The sequence below is a fragment of the Oryctolagus cuniculus genome, chromosome 9 (genome assembly GCF_964237555.1).
Source record: "Oryctolagus cuniculus chromosome 9, mOryCun1.1, whole genome shotgun sequence".
NCBI lineage: Eukaryota > Metazoa > Chordata > Mammalia > Lagomorpha > Leporidae > Oryctolagus > Oryctolagus cuniculus.
In genome coordinates this window covers 98,746,946-98,765,449 of record NC_091440.1, presented here as the reverse complement: position 1 = coordinate 98,765,449, position 18,504 = coordinate 98,746,946, and the positions used below count along the sequence as shown (strand labels likewise).

Sequence of the window (18,504 nt, the reverse complement as noted above, 5' to 3'; positions counted from 1 at the left end):
GTCCAAGTAGTTGGATCATCTTCCACGGCTTTCCCAGGCCATTAGCAGAGAGCTGGATCAGAAGAGGAGCAGCTGGAACACAAACATATGGGATGAGGGTGCTGCAGGTGGAAGTTTAGCCTACTAAGCGGCAGCACAGATCCAGAAAATGTGGTCTATAAACACAATGGAATATCATTAAGGCCTTTTTTTTTTTTTTTTTTTTTTTTTTTTTGACAGGCAGAGTGGACAGTGAGAGAGAGAGACAGAGAGAAAGGTCTTCCTTTGCCGTTGGTTCACCCTCCAATGGCCGCCGCGGCCGGCGCGCTATGGCCAGTGCACCACGCTGATCTGAAGGCAGGAGCCAGGTGCTTCTCCTGGTCTCCCATGGGGTGCAGGGCCCAAGCACTTGGGCTATCCTCCACTGCACTCCCTGGCCACAGCAGAGAGCTGGCCTGGAAGAGGGGCAACCGGGACAGAATCCGGTGCCCCGACCGCGACTAGAACCTGGTGTGCCGGCGCCGCTAGGCGGAGGATTAGCCTGTTGAGCCTCGGCGCCGGCCTTATTAAGGCTTTAAAAAGAAGAAAATCTGACATACATCACAATGTGAATGAACATGTGGGACACTGCATTAAATGAATTAAGCCAGTCTCAGAAGGACACATTATGCTCAAATTCATGTATATGAGGAATCTGAAATAGTCAAATGCAAAGGAACAGAGGTTGAATAGTGGTTGACAGGGGCTGGTGGGAGGAGTAAATGCAGGATAACTGTTCCATTGGTAAAGAGTTTCAGTTATGCAAGCTGGGAAAGTTTGAGAGATTTATTATTCATCATTGTGCTTATGGCTAAAATATACTGTATCCTGTACTTATAACACTTGCCAAGGGTCATATGTTATTTTTAAAAAGCAGAAGCCAGGAAACCAGGAACTTCTGTCTCTCCCATGTAGGTGCAAGGGCCCAAGGACTTGGGTCATCCTCCACTGCTTTCCCAGTAGATTAGCAGGGAGCTGGATGGGAAGTGGAGCAGCCATATGGGATGCTGGTACTGCAGGCAGCCGCTTAATCTGCTAGGCCAAAATGTCAGCCCTTTGTCTCTTATTTTTATGAATACATATATGATGCAAAATTACTATGACATTGGATTTAAGTTATTTTTAATTTAACAAAAATTTAAAATGTATTTCAGACAGAGAGGGAGAGGAGGGAGGGAGGGAGGAGGAGGAGGAGGAGGAGGAGAGGGAGAGGGAGAGGGAGAGGGAGAGGGAGAGGGAGAGGGAGAGGGAGAGGGAGAGGGAGAGGGAGAGGGAGAGGGAGAGAGAGGAAGAGAGTGCTCCCATCTGCTGGTTCACTCCCCAGATGTTTGCAACATCCAGAGTTGCACTAGGCCAAAGGCCTGAGCCAGGAACACAGTCTAAGTCCCCCACATGGGTGACAGGAATCCAATTACTTGAGCCCCTGCTGCTGCCCCTCAATGTCTGCATTAGTAGGGAGCTGGAATTAGGAGTTGCAGCTGAGACTCGAACTCAGGTACTCCAGTGCGGGCCATGGGTGTCTGCCCCGATACTGGCACTTCTGAAGACTGCAGTGCCTCTCAGTACATATAAACAAATCTAACCAATAAGCCCCGCCCTTAACACACATTTTTTCTGTTAATTGAATGCTCCTCATTTTACGTTTGTCTGCTCTTCGTGACTTGGTTATACATTCTGTGCTGGGACACCACACAGATGACGTTGTGCCTTCAGGACAGCACACTGGGAGGCAGCAGTGAGGGCTCAGTGATTGGGTTCCTTCCACACCCATGGGAGACCTGGACTGAGTTCACGGCTCCTGTTCTAGCTCTGGCCATCTTGGGCATTTGGAAAGTGAATCAAGGAATGGGAGCTCTCTCTCACTCTTTTCTCTCTCTCCTCTCAAAAAAAATTTTTTTTTGGATGCTTTCTGATAGATTTAATTTTAGGCAAGTTTTTAAAAATTATTTTTATTGGAGCCAGTGCTGTGGCCTTGTAGGCTCAGCCTCCGCCTGTGTGTGGCACTGGCATCCCATATAGGTGCTGGTTCAAGTCCTTGCTGCTCCTCTTTGGATCCAGCTCTCTGCTATGGCCTAGGAAAACAGTGGAAGATGGCCCAAGTGCTTGGGCTCCTGGCTTTGGATCAGTCCAGCTCTGGCTGTTGTGGCCATTTGCGGGGTGAACCAACAAAAGAAAGACCTTTCTGTCTCTCTCTCTCTCTCGCTGTCTAACTCTGTCAAATAAATTTTAAAAAAATTTTAAAAATTTTAATTGTTGTAAAATACTCATAACATACAATTTACCATCATAAAAATCCTTAGGTGTACAGTTCAGTGGGGTTAAGTACATTCATATTACTGTGTAACCAATCTCCAAAATTCACATATTTTTATAACACTGAAGCTCTATATCCAATAAATAATAGCTCCCCCTTCTATCCTCCCCTTAGCTACTGGCAAACACCCTTCTACTTTCTGTCTTTATGATTTTTACTACTTTAGGTACCTCCTATAACTAGAATCATACAGTATTCGTCTTTCTTAACAGGCTTATTTCACTGACATAATATCCTCAATTTCATCAATGTTTTAGCATGTGTCAAGATTTTCTTCCTTTTATAAAGCAAGTAACAGTCCATTGTATGAGTAGTGGTTAAGAGGCTGCTTGGGACATCCATATACTATACTGGAGGGCCTGTTCACCCTGGGAGGAGGCAGATGATGGCTCAAGTACTTAGGTTCCACGTGGGAGACTATGATGGAGTTTTGAGTTCCTGGCTTTGGCCTAGCCCAGCCCTGGTTGTTGTGGGCATGTGGGGAGTGAATTGGAAAATGAAAGGTCTGTCTCAGTCTCTCTGTGTCTTTCTACCTTTCAAATAAAAATTTAAAAATAGAAATAAAAATGAAATTTAATTGTGTGTATCTACTACATTTTGTTTTTCAGTTCACCTGTTAATGGAACTTTGGTTGCTTCTACCACTTGGCTTTTGTGAATAATGCTGTTATGAACATGCTGTTAGGAAACATTTCTTGAATGCTTTCCATTCTCTTGGATATTCACACAGAAGTGACATTCCTTGATATATGGTAGTCCTATTTTTAAATTTTTTGTATTTCCATAGTGGCTGTACCATTTTACCTTGCTACCTGCATAGCACAAAGGGTTCGAATTTCTCCACATCTTCAACACTTGTTATTTTCTGTTTTTTAAATACTAGCTATTTTAATGGATGTATTTTTATACATAGTTTAGGCCTTGCCTTTTCTACAGAAAATGATCTTGAGCATTATCATGTCAATAGACATTCTTCTGAACATGATCATTAATGGGTGAATACCTAATAGAGTCTGTAATGTGGTATTTTGTTTCCAGTAAATATTCAGGGTATAAATAATGTGCATGGTAGTCTTGGAAAGAAATCTTTGTAGGGCTAGTGTTGTGGTACAATGGGTTAATGGGCACCAGTTCAAGTCCTAGCTGCTCCATTTCCTATCCAGCTCCCTGCTAATGTGCCTGGGAAAGCTGTAGAAGATGGCCCAAGTGCTTGGGCCCCTGCAGCCACCTGGGAGATCCAGAAGAGGCTCCATGCTCCTGGCTTCAGCCTTGCCCAGACTCAGCTGTTGCAGCCATTTGGAAAGTGAACCAGCGGATGGATGATTTTTCTTGTCTCTCTTCCTCTCTCTTTAGGTCTGCCTTTAAACTAAATAAAAATCTTAAAAAAAAATTATTTCAACTTAGACAGAGAGAGAGAGAGAGAGAGAGATGGGAGAGGGAGAGGAAGGGAGAAGGGGCGGGGGAAGAGGAGGGAGAGGGGGAGGGGCTCTTCCATTGTTGGTGTACTCCCAGATGGCTGCAATGGTCAGTGGTCCAGGGCAATGCAGAAGCTAGGAGCTTCTCCTGGGTCTCCCACATGAGTCACAGGGACCCAAGGACTTGGGCCATCCTCCGCTGGTTTCCCAGGTGCATTAGCAGGGAGCTGGATGGGAAGTGGAGAAGCTGGGACACAAACCTGCACCTATGTGGGATGTCAGCTTTGCAGGTGGTGGCTTTATGTGCTATGCCACAATGCTGGCACAGTGGAATTTCAAAAAGGTTGGGTAGGTAGTTACATTTATATACTTTTTCCTTTATGACTTATTTTTCAATTTTTATTTTTTTAAAGATTTATTTATTAATTTGCAAGTCAGAGTTACACAGAGGAGAGCAAGAGAGAGAGACAGAGAGAGAGGGAGAGAGATCTTCCATCCGATGGTTCACTCCCCAACTGGCTGCAACTTGGGTGCAGAGGCCCAAGGACTTAGGCCATCTTCTACTGCTTTCCCCGGCCATAGCAGAGAGCTGGATTGGAAGAGGAGCATCCAGATCTTGAACCAGCGCCCATATGGGATGCCGGCACTGCAGGCCAGGGTATTAACCCTCTGTGCCAAAGCGTCGGCCCCTATTTTTCAACTTTTATACTTAGAGCATCCTTCTCTAGTCTATTTTTTAAAATCTTGTTTTATGTATCTGTGTGTAACATTTCACCATTAGATTCTACTGTAACTTAAATAGCTAAATAATTGTCTCAGCACCATCTTAAAAATAAACTTTTCTTTCTAGGTTGACTTGAAATACGGTCTATGAGGCTGGCGCTGCTGTTCACTTGGCTAATCCTTTGCCTGCGGCGTTGGCACCCCGGGTTCTAGTCCCAGTTGCCACCCTGGGTTCTGGTCCTGGTTGCCACCCCGGGTTCTAGTCCCGGTTGCGGCGCCGGATTCTGTCCCGGTTGCTCCTCTTCCAGTCCAGCTCTCTGCTCTGGCTCCGGAAGGCAGTGGAGGATGGGAGACCAGGAGGAAGCACCTGGCTCCTGATCGGCGTAGTTCCGGCCATAGAGAACATTTTGGGGTGAACCAACGTAAGGAACACCTTTTTCTCTGTCTCTCTCTCACTGTCTAAGTCTGCCTGTCCAAAAAAAAAAAAAAAAAAAAAAAAAACAAACAAAACAAAACCTTAAAAAAAAAAAAGAAATATGGTCTATGAAACAACAAATAATTTACGCATCGTGGGATTCCAGGGTTCCCACTCGGCTTCCCGCCAGCTGAGTAGGGGCCCTGGATTACTTCCGCCCGGATAGTGAGCCGTTGGGTTCACTGATTTTATTGGAGTTCTCAGTACAGATGCTCTGCGCCTACCACGAATACCTCCACAGACCACAATCTCATTCATGACCGTCTGTACCGTACTTAGGGTGTGATGACTCAACTTCTAAAACCATTTTTTGAGCATTGCTAACAGGATGTGCACTCGTCATCCAGGTCCAGGGAGCTGTGCCATGGGACATTCAGAAGTAGACGTCCCCTCCACCAAGTCTCCACCTAGCCCTTCCCCTCGGCTCCTCGCCACTTTTTAGGACGTCACCAGGTGACGAATGGATGAGCCCGGAGGTGACGAATGAATAAGCGTGTTCACGTTTGGCTTGCTGTGCCTGTCCCGAGAGGAATCCAGGGAGGGATGTAAAAACCATCCCAACAAGACTTAAAAGCGCTATTGCTTTTCCCAATTGTGCAGGGAGAGCTATTGGGGAGGTATTCCCGCCCCGCCCGGAACTGGACCTTGAGTACACGTGATGGCGCGGGAAGACTTGGCCCCAAGAGACCTACGATTAAGCCGCAGCCCCAGAAGGAGCTCGCCAGGTCCACGAGGGTGAGCGGAAGCCCGGGCGGCAGCAGACTGTAAGAAGTTGGCGAGAAAGCGGTTTGCGACACAGAAACCTTCATCATGCAACTAAATTGCTTTACGTCTTCCAGCAGGCTGCTTTGCGGCTCTCCTCCCCATCCGAATTGATTTACGGCTCCTCCTTCTGCTTTTTCAAATCTGTCCCTCACGTCCTCCCGGCTCCCTGAGGCTGATGCTGGGATTAGACCTTCTTCCCAGGGTGCCCTTGCACTTCCTTCCCAGTTTCCTCTGCGCATCCCGTCCCTAGTTCCCGTCGCTTACGTGCTGCCGTACGAGGTTCCCTGCGTGCACTGCGCGTTGCCGGAGGCGCGTAAGTGAGGAGGGGGAGGCTGGTCCTGTTTCCGTGGTTCCGGCTGGGGATTGTGGAACGTGGCGCCGCTCAGATTCCGAGCGGAGCACTGGGGAGACGTTTGAGCTCGTCTTGCGGGTGTCCAGAGGCCTGTGCTAATTCATTAGTGCAGCAAGAGGATCTGGATCAGGGCTTTGCGAGGCAGTGGGTGGGAGGAACGGGGGGCGCAGCGCGCGCACCGGGACCCCTCCGTGGGAATGGCGACCACGCCCGGGCCCTACCTGTTTACCAGAGTGTCAGTAGCTGCCGGACAGCTGCTTGTATGGAGTAGGTGAAGTTGGGAAGAAGTGATCGACTAAAAAGGCATTTGGCTCTCTGTTTAGCCGTGTATTCAGCCGTTGTAGACTGTTGTAAAAATTGTGATACAATTCATGTGCAGCTGAAGTCACCCCTTTAAATTGTACAGCCTGCTGTTTTCCAGTGTATTTGCGTGGCGGTGGCCATTATCTAATCCAAGACAACGTTTTCATCACCCCCAGAAAGAAGCCCCGAGGCCCGTTAGTCCACACCTGTCTTCCAACACCCCTAATCCCCTTCTTGTCTGCGAGTTTGCCTCTTCCCAATATTTCTTGTACGTGAAATCCTACGGGGACATTTTAAAAAGTTCTCAGGACAATGGAATTCAAAGATAACTTGAGTTTGGTGTGAAATAATTTGAAATCCATGCATTTTTTTTTGTCATTTTTAAGATTTATTTATTTGAAAGGCAGAGTTACAGAGAGGCAGTGGCAGAGAGGTCTTCCATCTGCTGGTTCACTCCCCAAGTTGTAGCAATGGCTAGAGCTGTGCCGATCCGAAGCCAGGAGCCAAGAGCTTCTTCTGGGTCTCCCATGTGGGTGCAGGTGCCCAAAGACTTGGGCCATCTCCTACTGCTTTCCCAGGCCATAACAGAGAGTTGGATCAGAAGTGGAGCAGCAGGGACTCAAACCGGCGCCCATATGGGATGCTGGCACTGCAGGTGGCGGGTTTACCCACTACGCTACAGCGCCAGCCCCAGAGTTTGTCTTTTTAAAGTCTTCAGTTTTCTCAGTCCAGCACCCATGAGACCATTACCTGTATAGGTGACATGTAGGAAAGAGTGAGTGCGCCTGTCTTCCCAGGGAGGCAGAAACCATGGATGTTGCTGTTGTGTGATATAGGTTTATCCTAAACCATAAACTGTAAACAGGGTGTGGTTGGCATGAGTGCAAGAAAACTTAGCTAGTTGTAGGAGAGAGCTTTCCCTACAAAACAAAACCAGTCAGCCCTCATTATTCATGGTTTCTGTATTTGCAAATTTACTTACTAGCTGAAGTTTGTGGGCTTGCTTTTATTTATTTTTGGCCTGCGTGTCAGGTGGGTGTCTTTCTTTTCTTTCCTTCTTTCTTTCTTTCTCTCCCTCTCCCTCCCTCCGTCCCTGTCTCTTTCTCTCTCTCTCTCTTTCTTTTTTAAGATTTTTATCTATTTATTTGAAAGGCAGAGTTACAGAGAGGCAAAGAGAGAGGTCGTCTATCTGCTGGTTCACTCCCCAAATGGCTGCAACGGCCTGAGCTGTGACGATCTGAAGCCAGGAGCCAAGAGCTTCCGGGTCTCCCACGCAGGTGCAGGGGCCCAAGCACTTGAGCCATCTTCCACTGATTTCCCAGGCCATAGCAGAGAGGCGGAGGATTAGCCAAGTGAGCCATGGGGCTGGCCTATTTTGAGATTTGAGTTGCCCACCATTCATGTCCCACTCTGAGGCCAATGCTGGACCCCACCTTCCTGTTTCAGCCCTCAGACTGTTCTGAGTACCCTTTTGCTGGTATACTTAGTGTTTTGTTTTTCAGATTTTGGGTTTTTTTGGTTGGTACTCTGGCTGTTTAGAATGGCATCCAAGTAAGTTTGGCGTTGTGGCAACGCTGTCATCCCATATGGGCGCTGGCTTGAGTCCTGGCTTCCACTTCCAATCCAGCTCCCCGCCAATGGCCTGGGAAAGCAACAGAAGATGGCCTAAGTTCTTGGACCTAAAAGAAGCTCCTGGTTCCTGGCTTCAGCCTGGTCCAGCCCTGGCCATTGTGGCCATTTGAGGAGTGAACCAGCAGATGGAATCTCTCTATCTCTGCTTCTGCCTCTGCCTCTGCCTCTCTGTAAGTCTGACTTTCAAATAAATAAATAAGTATTTATAAAAAAAAAAAAAAAAAAACAACAAACCAGATTGGGCCAAGTGTTGTAGTACAGTGGTTAAATTCACTGCCTGTGATGCCAGCATCCAGTATGGACACTGCTTTGAGTCCTGGCTGATCTGCTTCTGATCCAGCTCCCTGCTGATGCACCTGGGAAAGAAACTGAGGATGGCCTGAGTGCTTGGGTCCCTGCCACCTCTGTGAGAGACCTGGATGGAATTCCTGGATCCTGGATTCCTCAGCCATTTGGGGAGTGAGCCAGTGGATGGAAGACACCCCTTTCCCCCCAGTCACTTTTTCAAATATTTTTTTAAAAAACAGGAAGATTCAAGGCTTAGGAATAACCCTCTGCTTCTCCACACTTGGGCCAGGGACTCAGTCTTTGGAGTCACTTTTCCTCTTTCTTGAGGGGTAGCATGTGTTAACATTTGAGTGTTTTTCTTTTTTAAATAATTATTTATTTGAAAGGCAGAGTTAGAGAGGGAGAAATTGTGTGTGTGTGTGGGAAGCTTCCATCCACCGTTCGCTTCCCAAATTGCTGAAATGGCTCAGGCCAGGCCAAAGCCAGGAACTCCATCTGAGTCTCCCCTGTTCGCGTCAGGGTTCCAAGTATGTGGGCCATCTTCTGCTGCTTTTCCAGGCACGTCAGAAGTGGAACAGCCAGGACTCCAGGCAGAGGCTTAATCCGCTGCACCACAACTCTAGCTGATAGCTGAGTGGTTTTATCAGTGTATTTCCTGCCAGCAGTGTTTGAGAGTTCCAGTTGCTTCATGTCCTTGCCAACTTTTGGTGGTGTCAGTCATTTATTTTTAGTCATTCTGGTAAAGCGGTATGTGGTTGGGGTTTTAATTTTAGTCCTTGATTATTAATGATGTTGAGCACTTTTTCCTGTGCTTTTTTTTTTTTTTTTTTTTTTTCTTTTTGACAGAGTGGACAGTGAGAGAGAGAGACAGAGAGAAAGGTCTCCCTTTTCCATTGGTTCACCCTCCAATGGCTGCTGCAGCTGGGGCGCTGCGGCCGGCGCACCGCGCTGATCCGAAGCCAGGAGCCAGGTGCTTCTCCTGGTCTCCCATGCAGGTGCAGGGCCCAAGCACTTGGGCCATCCTCCACTGCACTCCCTGGCCACAGCAGAGAGCTGGCCTGGAAGAGGGGCAACGGGGACAGAATCCGGTGCCTTGACCGGGACTAGAACCCTGTGTGCCGGTGCCGCAGGCGGAGGATTAGCCTATTGAGCCATGGCACCAGCCTTCCTGTGCTTCTTGACGTTTGTATGTCTTCCTTCCCAAAGGGCTCACTCATATCTTTTGCTCACTTCATTACTTAAAAATGGTTTTTCATTTGAAAGGCAGAGAGAAGAGAGAGATTGACAGAGCACCCATCCACTGGTTCACTCTCCAGATGCCCACAACAGTGGGACTAGGCTGGGGCCAGGAGCTGGGAACTCGATGCATGTGGTTTACGGGAACACAATTTCCGAACCGTTCCCTGGTGCCGCCTGGGTCTGCACTGGAAGGAAGCTGTACTCAAAAGCAAAGCCAGAAATCAAATGCAGGCACTTGCCCACTTTAAATTGTGTTGTTTTTTATTATTGAGTTTTTGTAATTCCTTATATAGCCTTTATTTGTGATTGCCTATTCATTTTCCTAGAGTTGTGCTAAGTTTTACATTTTGATGTTGTAAATTTAGCATTGTTTTCTTAGTTATTCTGAGTACTAAGAAATCTTGGCCACTTTGAACTTATGAAGATATTCTGTTATATTTCCTTCTAGAGGTTTTATAGTTTCAGCTTTTATGTTTAGGACTCTGATGCATCTCTAATTTTTGTGAGTGGTGTGAGGTACAACTCAGTATTCATTTTTTTCCTGGATAGGTATCTAGTTGCTCAGCATTGTTTGTTGAAAATGCTGTTGTGTTGCATTTTTGAAATCAGGATGACTATATGAATGGTGGTTAACATCTGGGCTGTTCTGTTCAGCTGATGAGTCCTTAGGTTAGTACCACATTATTTTCATTACTGTGGCTTTAAGGTAAGTCTGGAAGTTATGTAGTTTAGGTTCCCCAGTGCTGTTGTTTTAAGATTGATTTGGATATTTTAGTTCCTTTGCATTTTCATATGATAGTAGAATAATCTTACCAGTTTATACAAAATGTCTAATTAGGATTGCACTGAATCTATAAATTAATTTTAAAAAAATGGCCATTGTATTGAGTCTTCAAATATATGACCGAGGTATATATCCTTTTGATTTAGATTTTCAATTTCTTTTAGTCCTGTTCTGTCAATTTCAGTGCAACAATCTTATGTGTCTTTTGTTAAATTTATTCCTATTATGAGGGTTCTTTAGAAAGTTCATGGAAAGTGTTATTATGGATTTCAAAATAAACTTATTTTTAAATTCTGTTTTCCATGAACTTTTTGAAATCCCCTTGTATTTTATTTTTATTTTTTCCTAAAGGTTTATTTTGCTTATTTGAAAGGCAGAGTTAGAAAGAGAGAGAGGTCTTCCATCTGCTGATTCACTCTCCAAATGGCCATAATGGCCAGGGCTGGGCGAGGCCAAAGTCAAAAACTAGGAGCCTCCTCCAGTTTCCCACGTGGGTTCAGGGGCCCAAACACTTGGCTCATCCTATGCTGCTTTTCCAGGCCATTACCCTGGAGTTGGATAGGAAGTGGATCAGCTGGAACTTGAACTTGCACCCATCTGGGATGCCAGGATTGCAGGTAGCAGCTTTACCTACTATACCACTACCCGCTATACCACTATGCTGGCCCCCCCCCCCAGTATGTTTTTTCTTTTCCTTTTTTTTTTTTTTTATTTGGCAGATAGTGTTAGACAGTGAAAGAGAGACATGGGAGAGAGAGACAGAAAGGTCTTCCTTCCATTGGTTCTCCCCTCAAATGGCCGCTACAGCCAGAGCTATGCTGATCCAAAGCCAGGAGCCAGGTGCTTCCTCCTGGTCTCCCATGCAGGTGCAGGGGCCCAAGTACTTGGGCCATCCTCCACTGCCCTCTAGGCCCACAGCAGAGAGCTGGATTGGAAGAGGAGCAACTGGGACTAGAACCCAGAGCCCATATGGGATGCTGGCGCTGCAGGTGGAGGATTAACAAGTGAGCCATGGCGGCGGTGGCCCCTGTTTTTTAAACTTTGTTGTCAAAAAGAGCTTCATTTGTATCATTCATTACTCTATGGAGTGTGTCCTGTTTCTCTGGCTGCCTTTCCAGGTTTTTTTTTAAGGGAACTATTACTTCAAATTTTATTTTATTTATTTGAAAGGCTGAGAGACAGAGACTGAGGTCCCACCCGTTAGTTTACTCCCCAAATGCCTGCAACATCAGAGTCTGAGCCAGGCCAGGGGCTGTGAACTCAATCAAGGTCTCCCATGTGGGTGGCAGGGACCTGACCACTTGAGCCATCACCTGCTGCCTCCCAGATCACATATCATCAGGAAACTGGAATTGGGAGTGGAGTCAAGACTCAGACCCAAGCGCTACAATCTGGGACGTGTACCTCCAAGCCAAGTGGTGTCCAAATGCCTACCCCTCAAGTTTTTCTTTTTTCTTTTCTTTTACAAGGTTCATTTATTTATTTATTTTAAAAGGCAGAGTGATAGGGGGAGGAGGGAGAAAGATAAAAAAAGAGAGAGAACCGAGAGGGGGGGAGAGAGAAAGAGAAAGAGAGAATCTTCCATTCCTCAAATGCCTACAGTAGCTGGCGTTAGACCAGGCCAAAACCAGGAGCCAGGATCTTTGACATGAGTGGGCAAAGGTGTCCTAAGTGGTGGCTTGACCCACCTTACCACAACGCTGGCCCCAATTTTTTCTTTTTATCTTTAGTTTTCAGCAGTTTGCCAATAGTATGTCCAGGTTTGGGTTTCTTTGTATTTATTATACTTGAGGTTTGTTGAGCTTATTTAATCTATAAATTTATGTCAACCAGTTTGGGAAATTTGGAACCATTATCTTATTTTTATTTTTTAAGATTTTAGGCCGGTGCCGCGGCTCACTAGGCTAATCCTCTGCCTTGCGGCGCCGGCACACTGGGTTCTAGTCCTGGTCGGGGCGCCGGATTCTGTCCCGGTTGCCCCTCTTCCAGGCCAGCTCTCTGCTGTGGCCAGGGAGTGCAGTGGAGGATGGCCCAAGTGCTTGGGCCCTGCACCCGCATGGGAGACCAGGAGAAGTACCTGGCTCCTGCCATCGGATCAGCGCGGTGCACCGGCTGCAGCACGCTGGCCGCGGTGGCCATTGGAGGGTGAACCAACGGCAAAAGGAAGACCTTTCTCTCTGTCTCTCTCTCTCACTGTCCACTCTGCCAGTCAAAAAAAATAAAAAAATTAAAAAAAAAAAGATTTTATTTATTTGAGAAGTAGAACCAGAGAGAGAGAGAGAGAGAGAGAGAGAGAGAGAAAGAGAAAGAGAGAGAAAGCCTTCAGCTGCTTTCCCAGGCCAATAGCAGTGAGCTGGATGGGAAATGGAGCAGCTGGGACTTGAACCAGAGCCCATATGGGATGCCAGCATTGCAGGCCGCTTTATCCTCTATGCCACAATGCTGGCCCCAAATTTTCTTTTCTCTTGCATTGCCTGCATCCCTCTCTCTTGCCCTGCACAGCAAGGTTTTCAGAGGATTCCTTTCCATTCCTTAGCTCCATTTTCATCCAAAACATTGACTTTCCAAGACTGTGGAGAACTTGAGCGTATTAAGTTCTGTTTTACTCAAGTTGTCCTCTCTCCGTCTTTTCTTGCTCTGTCTGCCCCCTCTTGACCTATCAAAAATCGTCAGAATTTTTATACCTAATTTGGCTTTTCTCTTTCAGGGACTGATGTTAGTTCCATCTTAGGCTCTTTGTTCTCCTCCTCTATTCTATATATTTCCTTTTCCTTCTTGGATTCTGCCTTGCTCTCCCTAAAGAGTTAGGACGAGGCTTCAGGAAATATCTCCACCAGAAAATGATATTTGTCTTCTTAGAGGTGACTTGAAACTTGTATTTTTTTAAAAGGTTTATTTATTTATTTGAAAGGCAGAATTACAGAGAGGCAGAGGCAGAAAGGCAGAGAGGTCTTTCATCCTCTGGTTCACTCCTCCAAATGGCCGCAATCGCTGAAGCTGGGCTGGTCTGAAGCCAGGAGCCAGGAAATTCACCTGAGTCTCCCAAACAGTTGGGCCCTCCGCTGCTGCCCTCCCAGGCACACCAGCAGGGATCCGGATAGTAAGCAGAGCAGCCAGGACACTAAGCAGTGCCTATGTGGGATGCTGGACCTGCAAGCCAGAGCTCTGAGCCACTGAGCCACAATACCGGTCCCAAGTTTGTAGTATTTTTAGTTTTCTAATTATGTTTCAAGTCTATGGCCATACCACCCTGAACATGCCCAGTCTCATCTAATTATGTTTGATGATGTGGGATATTTGGTCTATGTAGCCTTTGGAGAATTAAAAATTTTAGGTTCATGTAGTTGCCATCACCTTGGCTATGCAGGAGGTGTTTCCTGTCATTGTTTTGGAAAGATTTGGAGCCTTCAGAAAAGTTACACAATGAATGCCTGCATATCTGCTATTTAATTCATAACTTTGTTACTTTTTCTCTATCTCCTTCTCTTCTTTTTACATACACTCACACATTGCTCTTTTCCTTAGCTGAATGGAGTGAGAATAAGTTGCAGAAAACATGGCATCTTTCTCTCATACTTCATCATATATGGTTGTTCCCTCTTAATCTGCAGTTTTGCTTTCAGAATTTTCATTCCAAAAATAATACTCTAGTGGAGTGAGAAATTAAGATATTTTAGAGAGAAAAGGAGACCACATTTATATAACCTTTATTATGGTATCTTATAATTGTTCTATGTTTAGTTATTGTTGACAATCTCTTATTGTGCTTCACTTATAAATTAAACTTTATCATAGGAGTGTATCACGGGAGAAGACGTAGGATAACTTGTATATAGGGTTTTTGTCCACAGGGGTCTTGGACCATAGGCACCACAGGTAGGGAAGGGGACTATGTATCTTGTAGACACAAGGTCATGCTCCTACCAAGCCGTGATCCCCTTACCGCACTGGTAAATTTGACAGTTCCTCTTCAGATGTCTCCCATTGTCTCAGTAATGTCCTTTATAATCAACCCTCTCTTTCCTGATCCAGAATTTTATCAAGGTCAGTTTTGTTTTGATCAAGAATTTTATCAAGTGCAGTTTGTTTTCAGGTGTCTTTATCATGTAATTTTTAAGAACATTTATTTATTTGAAAGGCAGAATGATGGAGAGGGAGAGACAGAAGAGAGACAGACAGACACCAAGATTTCCCATCCGCTGGTTTGCTCCCCAAATGGCTTCAGTGGCTCGGACTGGACCGGACTGAAGCCAGGAGCTCAGAGCTCCATTCGAGTCTCCCACATTGGTGGCAGGGGCCCAAACACTTGGGCCATCCTCAGCTGCTTTCCCAGGCACATTAGCAGCGAGCTGGATCGGGGGCTGAGCAGGGGCTGGCACTGTGGCGTAATGGGGTAATGGCATAATGCTGCAGTGCCAGCATCCCATATGGGTGCCAGTTCGAGTCCTGGCTGCTCTGCTGCCACTCTAGCTCTCTGCTATGGCCTGGGAAAGCAGTACAAGATGGCCCAAGTCCTTGGGCACCTGCACCTACATGGGAGACCTGGAAGAAGCTCCTGGCTCCTGGCTTTGGATCACCTCAGCTCCAGCTGTTGTGGCCATTTGGGGAGTGAACCAGTGGATGGAAGACCTCTGTCTCTGTCACTTCTCTTCTGGAATTCTGACTTTCAAATAAATAAATCTTTAAAAAAAAAAAAAAAAAAAGGCGACCAGGACTCGACCTGGTGCTGCAGTATGGGATACCAGTGTTACAGGTGGCACGTTAGTCATCTCCTTTGATACTGGGGAGTTCCCCAGGCTTTTTGCTTTTTGAGACTTCGACATTTGTTTTCTAAGATTCCAGGGTAGTTGCTTTGCAGATTTGAATTCGTCTTTTAATTCCTCCATGATCAGAGAGTCCTAATATTAGACTGGCAGAAAAACATGTGCTACAGAAGTGATTTTGTGACCTCATCACATCTATTGGGAAGCCCATGATAGGAAGTGGAGCAGCGGGGGCTTGAACTGCTGCTCTGACGTGGGCTGCATCTCAACGCCTGCCCCGTGATTGTAGTTTCTGACGGACCTGAGGGTTTGTAGAGTCTCAATCTAAGGCATTTGCCCTCAACCTTGAGCGTGCACGAGAATCACCTGGTGGGTGATTACTGAGCCTCATCCTTAGGGTTCGATTCAGGATACCCCGGGCAGGGCCTGATTCCAGGTGGTGGGGAGCATGCTCCTGTTGGAGAAACAGCCTGGTCTGAAGCCCCCTCTGTACTGCTTGAGCTGCAGGTGTCTTCTCCCTCACCTTCCCTTGTGCCTTAGCTGGCCCCTCTGTTTGCCGGCTCCCTCCAGCTGCTGGCTGGCTCCTGGGTGGTACTTCCCTTGCTGTGGCTCCTGTTTCTTTTCTCAGTCCACAGTGACTGTGATCCTTTTGCCCAGAAAGTAGAAGCAGTAAGGCTTTTTTGTTTTATACTTTAAAATGGACTCTCTTGGTCCCCCCAACCTGCTTTATTGAGATATGATTGAAAAATTTGAAGTTATACACTGTAAAGAGAACAACATGATGATCTGATGTGTAGACATAATTGGTTGTTGGTTTTTCCTTATTTTTTCCTTAACGTTTTTGTAATTTTGATCTTTTTTCCAATTATAAATGTCATACATTCTCATTGTAGAAATCGCTGTTAATAGCACCAGCGTAACAAAAATGGTGGCAGAAAGGAAGAAGCTGGTAGTAGCTGGAGGAGCCCAGCTCCCTGGAGAGCCGTGGCCTGTAGGGGGCCGTGTTGGGAAGTGCAGTGTGTGTGGTGACGGGGTGGCATGCGCAGAGCTGCAGCGCAGGAGAGAAAGCAGCTCCCAGAGGACTGCCTGCGGGTGCTGTGTCTGCCCTTGCCTTTCACTGTAAGCATTCTTTGAGGTCTGTCTTTACCTTTTCATTTTTACAGAGACCAACCAGGGTCACTATGTCTGGGGCTGGGGAGGCAGCACTTGGAGCACATGGCAACCATTCCCGCTGTGCGGGCGGCAGCACTGTGTTGTGCTTTGGACAGGTAACTGCATGGCTTCCTCACGCCCGGGGAAGGATGAGGTTCAGGAGAAGGGTTACGGAGAATCAATTTGCAGAGCACCCTCAGGCACGTGTGGGCTCTTTATTGTGACTGGTTTTTCCTTTAGAGGCATTATTTGGGGGAATCTCTGGTTACCTCTGAGGGCATTTTGAAACTTCAGCACTAAAAGACAAAAGGGGAGTTCCATTTAGATGTAAATCCATCCAGATTTTGGATAGCTAACACGTTCGTATGATATCAAATTCAACATGAAACCAAGAGGCCGTGTCAGAAGTCTCCCTATTTCCTTACCATTGCTGTCACCTGCCGCCCAGTTCTCTCTTGGAGGCAGCCAAAGCGAGGGGGTCTCATTCTTCGTAGAGAAATTCTGGGCATAGAAAAGGGAATTCTGTTTTGTCTACCAAACTCCACCTGCTGATATTTTCCCCAAATGCCTACAACAGCCAGGATTGGACCAATCATGAAGCCAGCAGCTAAGAACTCAATCCAGGTCTCCCATGTGGGTGGCAGGGACCCGAGTACTTGAGTCATCACTGCTGCCCCCCAGGTTGCACATTAGTAGGAAGCTGGAATTGGAGGTGGAACCAGGACTCAAACCCAAGCAGTCTGTTATATTACACAAGTGTCCCGAGAGGTGTCTTCAATCACTGGGCCTGGATGCAGGCGTCAACTGCTAGGCCAAACTCCCGGCCCCTGCTGAAGCAGAATGTGTTAGTTTCTTATTTGTACTCAAGAAAGATACCCCCCCTTCTTTTTAAAAAGAGATTTATTTATTTGAAATGCAGAGCTACAGGGAGAGAGAGAGAGAGAGAGATCTTCCATCTGTTGAGTCACTCCCCAGTTGGCATCAATGGCCTGGGACAGGCTGAAGCCAGGAGCTAGGAGTTTCATCTGCGTCTCCCACGTGTGTGCAGAGGCCCAAGCACTTGTGCCATCTTCCTAGGCACGTCATCAGGGATCTGGATGGGAAGTGGAGTACCTGGGACTCAAACTGAGGCTCACACAGGACGCCGGTATCACAGGCTGTGGCCTCACTCACACACAACACCGGCCCTTTGACAGGTTGTATCAGAGGGGGAGGGGCAGCTAAGGCAGCAGTTCTCTGGTGGCATTTGCAGGCCCTGGGGACATTTTCAGCATCCGTGAGGTCAGAATTATTTTCAGAGTAATACTGGTTTTTCAGTGGGGATGGCATATAGCATAGCAGTTAAACCATCAGCATCCCACATCCTCATATATCCTGAAGTTTGGGTCCTCACGGCTCTGCTTGCAATCCAACTCCCTGCTAAGGGATCTCAAAGCAGCAGAGGATGGCTTTGGCCTGGCCCAGCTCCATCCGTTGGTCGCCATTTGGGGAGTGGATCAGCGGATGAAAAATCTCTCTCTCCCCTTCTCCCTGTCCACCCTGCCTTTCAAATAAAGAAAATGAATCTTTAAAAAACATAAAAGTTTCTTAGTTTTATTTTTTAAAAGGTTAATTGTGTTTATTTGAAAGAGTTACAGAGAGAGGCAGAGAGAGAGGTTTTCCATCCGCTGGTTCATTCCCCAGATGGCCACAATAGCCGGAGCTGTGCCGATCCAAAGCCAGGAGCCAGGAGCTTTTTCTGGGTCTCCCACATGGGTGCAGGGGTCCAAGGACTTGGGCCATCTTCTGCTGCATTCCCACCATAGCAGAGAGCTGGATCAGAAAAGGGCCAGCCGGGACTAGAACCGGCGCTCATATGGGATGCTGGTGCTTCAGGTCAGGGCATTAACCCGCTGTACCATAGCGCCAGCCCCTCTTAGTTTTAATTCCTCATTTTAAAAAATGTTTATGGGACCGGCATTGTGGCACAACCAGTTAAGCCACCACCTGTAATGCAAGCATCCCAAATGAGTATCCTAGCTGCTATACTTCCAATCCAGCTCCCTACTAATGCAACTGGGAAAGCAGCAAAAGATGACCCAAGTGCTTGGGCCCCTACACCCCTACGTGAGAGATCTGGATGAAGTTCCTGGCTCCTAACTTTGACGTGGCCCAGCACTGACCGTTGAGGTCATTTGGGGAATGAACCCAGTGGATGGAAGGTCACCCCCCCTCTGTTTCTGCCTTTCAAATAAGAAAGCTTTAAAAAATTTTTTAGTTTGAAAGGCAGAGGGACAGAGAGA

The 18,504-nt window shown here is 46.8% G+C and overlaps 1 protein-coding gene across 14 annotated transcripts in view; it reads left to right on the top strand.

The window, feature by feature from the left end:
• The first annotated feature begins 1,915 nt into the window (after positions 1-1,915).
• RAD52 (RAD52 homolog, DNA repair protein) overlaps positions 1,916-18,504 on the top strand; it is a 29,865-nt gene continuing 13,276 nt past the window's right edge. For 4 of the 14 annotated variants that reach the window (XM_070049257.1, XM_070049255.1, XM_070049249.1 and 1 more), the window contains exons 1-3: positions 1,916-6,022; positions 10,847-10,924; positions 16,234-16,338. In XM_070049257.1, coding sequence (XP_069905358.1) covers positions 10,910-10,924; positions 16,234-16,338 — 120 coding nt within the window. In that variant the 5' untranslated portion in view covers positions 1,916-6,022; positions 10,847-10,909. Of the gene's footprint in view, positions 6,023-9,206; positions 10,193-10,846; positions 10,925-16,233; positions 16,339-18,504 lie in introns of those variants that run through there. The other 10 variants (XM_051850760.2, XM_070049258.1, XM_070049254.1 and 7 more) reach the window with 7 other exon arrangements.